The 6698-nt window shown below is 37.2% G+C and overlaps 1 protein-coding gene across 2 annotated transcripts in view; it reads left to right on the top strand.

Annotated features, from left to right (window-relative positions):
• LOC109234307 (probable serine/threonine-protein kinase kinX) overlaps positions 279–6698 on the top strand; it is a 10141-nt gene continuing 3721 nt past the window's right edge. The window contains exons 1-2 of one of the 2 annotated variants that reach the window (XM_019400233.1): positions 279–862; positions 4626–4810. In XM_019400233.1, coding sequence (XP_019255778.1) covers positions 322–862; positions 4626–4810 — 726 coding nt within the window. In that variant the 5' untranslated portion in view covers positions 279–321. The remainder of the gene's footprint in view (positions 863–4625; positions 4811–6698) is intronic. The other variant, XM_019400232.1, reaches the window with a different exon arrangement.

The following is a 6698-nucleotide window of genomic DNA, read 5'->3' as shown; positions in this document are numbered from 1 at the left end:
TTGTATTTATTATCTATAGCTATATTTATAATAAATTTACCATCTGTAGCTATATTTATATATTATAGCAAATTAATAAAATAAAAAATTAATTATTTTAAATTTTAACGAGAGAGTAACAAGCTGTGGTAGCTCAATTAAGCATAACGCTCGCTTAGTTAGCGTAGCTCTTGAGTTCGACTGACTCTCAGCAACGGGATAGGGGATGAAAAAGAAAAAAAGAAAAAAAGAAAATTTAGTAAAAAGTAAAAATTAAAGGAGGAAAAAGGAAATAATAATAAGAGAGAGAAAGAGAAGATTGAAGAAAGAGGGAAAAAAAAAATGTCATCTTGGTTCTCTCTTCCTCTTCCCAATCCTTTCAAATCCGACGACGACGACGATGCCGGCGGCGAAAAACCCTCGTCGTCGGAGGGTGAGAAAATGTCCGATCCTAATTCCTCCAGCATAAAGGAAGATTTTTCAGCAATTTCCCAAACTTTCTCCCACCACCTCCGCGGCGTCGCTTCTTTTCTCGCTCCGCCATCACCAACTCAGTCGTCGGAGCAAGTTCCGTCTTCTGAAAAATTCAGCGGAATTAAAAACGACTTAGTTGAAATTGGAGATAGCTTTAAATCAGGACTCTCTTTGTTCTCTTCGAACAAAGCTGTTTCAGAGATTTCAAAGTTAGCTTCTAATTTTTTACAGTTTAGTGATGAGTCGGCGAATGATCGTGAAACTGAAGATGAAGATCGCGACGACGACGACGATGATGATGATTACGAAGAGGAAATTGTGGGCATTACGGATGAAGTAGTGGAGTTTGTTAGCACAATCTCACAGCGGCCTCAGTTGTGGACCGATTTTCCACTATCTTTACCCACTGGTAACTCCTAAATAATATTTTGCTCTAGTTCACTGATTATGTTTTAGAGTATTATTACTTGTTTAGTTTCTTTGAGTGGTGATCTTTTTAAAATAAGCAACTCTATTTAATATTGTTGATTGATAACCTAGAATAAATGGCAAGTGAATAGCAGGTTAAATTGCACAGATGGTGTAAGAAATTCATTACACTATTCTTTGCTGAGTGTGTCACTAGTTTATAATATAAGTGCGTCCAACCCAAAAAATTAAGGTAATGGGTGGAGTGGTCCAGGATATTATAAACCCCTTACATAACTGATGAAGGACAAGTATATTCTCTAACAACTAGTCCACTCCATTACCGCTTGTTAAAGGAGTTTGTGTGCTTTTTGCGTAAACATTGTTTCTGCGCCAGCTGCCTGCAACTCGACTAATCCAGCAGCTCGCTGGGTAAACATTCCCGCTAAGATTGGAGTTAATAAATAGACCTGAATAGAGTAGATTTAATATAGATCATATAACCAACACCAAATGATTTGGATTGAGGCATATATTAAATGATTCAGACAAAAAATGTAAGGGGTATGAATGATAGCGGTAAAAGAAGACAGATATATTTTCTTTTAAGGAGATGGAGTGCAAACCTTGTTTGTTTCTCTGAAACAAAAATAAATGGGACGAGTCAAAAAAAAAATGCAAGTTCAGGGGTCTAGGTGGAGTGAACGGGTGGAGTTGCTCAAGGTAGTAGTGGGGGAATAGTAGTGTACTGGGATATAAGGAGATGCAGTTGCAGGGACAAATATGTGGGATAACACTTAGTAACTATGTTTCTAAAGGAGAGGAAAATTCTGGCTTTCAATGTACATTCACAGGGATTTATGCACCTTGTGACAGGAAGTTGAGAATAGGATTGTGGAAGGAGTTGGCTGCAATATATGGTTTGACCTCACAGCCTTGGGTAATTAGTGGGGATATTTAAGTATTAGATTTGAGGACGAGAAGAAAGGTAATTCTAAAAATACAAGAGCTATGAGGGGTTTTTCCAGAATCATTAATGAGCTGTATCTATGTTGCTCGGGTGCGGGTATTCGGTACGGGTGTGGATCTAGAGGTCGGATTCTTCATTACATAAACTTTAGGATTCGGTAGTATGGATCCGAGTGTAGATATGAGTGTTGGGATACGGCCAAATAATGTATATTACGACATATAAAGTAGATATTTCGATTAGTTAAAGTTATTGAACTAAAATTAATAGAATTTATTTCTTTCTGAACACCAATATTCTACTCATAAGATATCTCGCGTAATAGAAAAGCATTTTCATACTATATACCCCCCACCCCCCCCCCCAAAAAAAAAAAAAAAAACCTAAAAATCAAACCAATACCCAATCAATATATAGATCTCAATCATAGGATATACTTTGAGTACCTGACCAAATCGGTTATGGATCCCAACTTTGTACAATTACTCCTTTAATAGTGAAGGTTGTATTTCTAAATTTCACTCTGGTGAGTGTCAATTGAATTTTAGAAGTGATTTCCATGATAGGGAGGTGGAGGATGTTGGGAAATTACTACAACTATTGGGTGAAACAGTGGCAGAGGAAGATAAAGAGGATGTTATGGTATGGACAACATCAACAACAACAACAACAAACCCAGTGTAATCCCACAAGTGGGGTCTGGGGAGCGTAGTGTGTACGTAGACCTTACCCCTATCTTTGAGAAGGCAGAGAGGCTGTTTCTAGTAGACCCTCGACTCAGGAAAGATAAAAAGGAAGGAGTGTTATGATATGGACAAGAAGTAAAGATATTAAATACTTTCTTTAGAGCTGTTATAGCATTTTGCAAAAACAATCAAAGTATTTTGAGCCAAATTGGTCATGGAAAATGTTATGGAGGTTCAAATTGCTATGGACAAAATAGACAATTTAGTTTGGTCAAATAGTAGGGACAAGCTTTTCACAGTTAATAATTGCTATAAAATGCTTTTACAGCAGAATAGTCTTGGGACTTCTAGTTGGCCTTGGAAGGTGATTTGGAAAACCAAGGCACCTGTGAAAGCAGCGTGTTTTGGTTGGATAGCAACTAGGGAGGCTTGTTTAACTCAGCAATTTGCAGAGGAGAGGTTTCCTATTGTGTAGCAAATGCTTTTTTTTGTAACAATGAGGAGGAAACAGTAGAGCATTTATTTCTGGATTGCAGGTACTCCAGACAATGATGGGAACTATTCCTTAACATTATGGGTGTATCTATGGTCTTACCACAGAAGATCAAGGGCCTGTTGCAAAGTTGGCAATCTCAAAGAGTAAGAAGAAATTTGAAGCAGATATGGAGGACTATTCTTAATTGCATAATGTGGACTCTTTGGCTGGAAAGAAATAAAGCATTGGGGAAGAGTTGTAGATTGCTAGAGTCAAAAATAAGTGTATAAAGAATTTATATTTTTGGCGTTATAGCAGTACTCTTGATAGGATAGATCAATATTTGGACTTTTTATATTTATTAGGGGGAATATGTAATATGACTGGTGGAAGTGTTGCTATCTTTTTGTATCTGTTTCAGTACCATCTTGGTACCAGATGAATAGAAGACTTTACTTCTAAAATATAAAAAAATTCTTATGGAAGTTCAAAGCACCTGTCAAGGTGTCCTGTATTGGGTGGGTTGTCATCTGAGAAGCATGCTTAACCCAAGATAATTTGCAGAGGAGAGGTTTCATGTTAAGTAATAGATGTTATTTTTGTGAAGATGAACTGGAATCAGTCAATCACCTGTTTGTTCATTGTAAAGTTGCAAAGCCATGCTGGGAGCTCTTTCAAAATCTGTATGGTGTAGCTTGGGTGATGCCTTCAGATGTCAGGTGCCTACTGGAAAGCTGGAAAAGGCAGAAGATAGCAAGGATCCAGAAACAATTTTGGATGGCCATCCCTTTGTATATTTTCTGGACTATTTGGAGTGAGAGCAATAGTGCTTGCTTTGGGAAGAAAAAGAATCATATTTCTGGAGTCAAGAACCTTTTTTGACATAATCTATTTTTTTGGTGTGAGAGGAGTTTGCTTGGGAATATGGATCAGTATTTGGATTTCTTGGATTCACTTGGAAATTATGTAACTTCAAACTATTGTAGGGGCTGTGTGGTTTTTTGTTCTTTTACGCACCTTCTTGGTACTTTCAGTAATAAAAATTTTACCTTATTAAAAAAAGTGTTCTCTTAATCTCATAGAGTTTACTTGCACTCTTATTTTATTTTGGTAATGATGATGATATGAGTTGAGCTAAATGAAAAGAACGAGGATTCATATTTCGACCCCAACTTGTTTGGGGCTGAGGCGTAACTGTTGTTAAATCTCATAAAGATTGATAGATGACCGAGAAAAAATATTTACGGGCACCAAGAGTTGGGTATTTGGTATACTATAGCATTTCATTGTCACCAAGAGTTGCTTTAGGTGTAACATACTGTATATTAATATGATGTGGGACAATTCTATGTTGCTCTATGCTAAAGAAGACTTTATTAATGTAGAAGTTTTTCTAAGAAAATGTAGAGAATGTAACTAGAATAATAAGCAGTGAATATATATTTATTATTCTCAAAAATAATAAGCAGTGAATTTCCGTTCTAGTTCTTTTCCGAGTTTCGACCACTTCTGGATGCTTGCATACTTTATATGTCAATCAAAAGGAGTAGTTCCTTGACAGAATCCTTGTTTGTACAAATATTCTTCATATTTCTAGTGTCCTCTGGTTGATCTTTATGAATTTTTGTTGCAGATTTTACCATGTCTGATAGTCAGAAAGAACATGTGGCGTCTATTGAGCAGTTTGTGCCTGGTCTTGATTCCATGAGGCAGAAGGTTTGCCATGAATTATCTGATGGGCAATATTGGATGATCTATTTTGTTTTATTGCTTCCAAGGTTGAATGGGAATGACCTGGAGCTGTTGTCAACTCCCGAGGCAAGTTTTTCTCTGATAAGTTAATATACTAAATGGCGCTGTTTTGCCGGCAATTCTTTTATAAATTTGTGAGGGGAAAGGAGATTTTTAATATGAGAAAAATTTGCAGTGCTGTAGATTAAAAACTGTATGCTCTAAAGTACTGCTACTACGTCACATAGCATTTACTGAACAATAAAATTGTCCAGTTCATTGATGCAAGTTGAAATAATTGCTTTGTTACTTTCTGTGCGATCTTCTAAGTTAGGCTCTTTCTATAATAAGAGAATGGAAGTTTACATGGCCACTAGATAATATTTAATACCATCTAATATTTATTGACCTGATAAAGGAATGGACTTTGGGCCTAACGCCTAACTCAATCCCAAAAGCTAGCTCAAGAGATGAAGATTGCCCTAGACCATATAAGGAAACAAATTACCATTTCAGCCATCCATGTGGGGCTCAACACCCCTCCCGCACCCCAGGACTGGACATACATTAGGTAAAATAAGAGTTGGGTGGGCCATACCATGATAAAGAGATGGACCTTGGGCCTAACTCAACCCCAAAAGCTAGCTCAAGAGGTGAGGATTTGCCAAGACCATATAAGGAATCAAATCACCATTCCGCCCATCGATGTGGAACCAACATACGGTTGGTTCGTATTTTTTTTTTTTGAGAAGGTAACATATTTGTATATTAATATAAAGACTTCACTAAAATTGTGAAGTCACCCATAGTTACAATGTAAGTGGCCATACAAAACTACACAAAAAGGACACTTTTCACCCTTGTTCTTCTTACAATGAATCTAGGGTATCTAAAATGGATTCATGATCCTCCAAAAGTTTTCCTTTACACCAAAAATAAAAAAGAGCTAAACATTTCATCTTTATCTTCTGGATGTTGCTGAACTTTTCTTCAGAGCATCTTTGGTTTCTCTCTTCCCAGACTGTCCACCATATACAAGCTGGGACAATTCTCCATCTCTCTTTGTTTCTCGAAAGTGCACCCTCTTTATTCCAGCTAGCTAGAATATCAAGGATTCTTCCCGGTATTGCCCATGGAATTCCCCTTAGACCGATGAAAATCCTCCATATCAATATAGTGAAATTGCAATGCAAAAAGAGATGGCTAATTGTCTCTGCCTTCTCTCCACATAAGTAACACTTAGAACACAGCTGGAATCCTCTTTTTGTTAGGTTGTCTTGTGTTAATACTGCTTCTTTTGCCAATAACCATGTAAAGCAAGCAACCTTGTATAGAATTTTTACTTTCCATGTCATCTTCCATGGCCAGCAACCAATCTGATTGTTGGCTAAGTTGTATTCCTTGTAAGCACTCTTAACTGAGAACTTCACCTGTCCATTCACTAGCCATGTGATAAGGTCCTGACTAGCATTGATGCCACTGAACTGTTCCAAGGTCCTATAGAATTCGATTACTCCGTCAATCTCCCAATCATTTAACATTCTAACATTCTTCTGAAAGTGAGGTTCCATCCCTGATCTGTCCATACCTCTTCTAAAGTTGCTTATTGTTGCTGATTCAAATCATGGATGTCAGGGAAAAGTCCCATCTAGGTTCCTTGTCCTAGCCGATTATCATTCCACAGTGATATTTTACTTCCATTTCCAACCTTGAACTTTGATTTGTTGAACATTTTTGGCCATAAGTTTCTGATTGATCTCCACAAGCTGACCCATAAGGCTTCTCACTGACTTGGTTGTCCAGGTTGGTTCGTATTTTGTTGAAGGCTGGTATTGGGAAAGTGATGAGATTTTTGAATTTACCTTATCCAAAAAAGTGAGAGATCTTCAAATTTATTAGACTGGATGAGAACCTTTTAATTGTTTTTTTTTTTTTTTGGTATGTGTGTGTGTTTGGGGGTGGGGGGGTGGGGGGG

This window comes from Nicotiana attenuata, chromosome 11 (genome assembly GCF_001879085.1).
Source record: "Nicotiana attenuata strain UT chromosome 11, NIATTr2, whole genome shotgun sequence".
NCBI lineage: Eukaryota > Viridiplantae > Streptophyta > Magnoliopsida > Solanales > Solanaceae > Nicotiana > Nicotiana attenuata.
The sequence above is the reverse complement of the archived record's forward strand: the minus strand, read 5'-3'. Positions and strand labels throughout refer to the sequence as shown.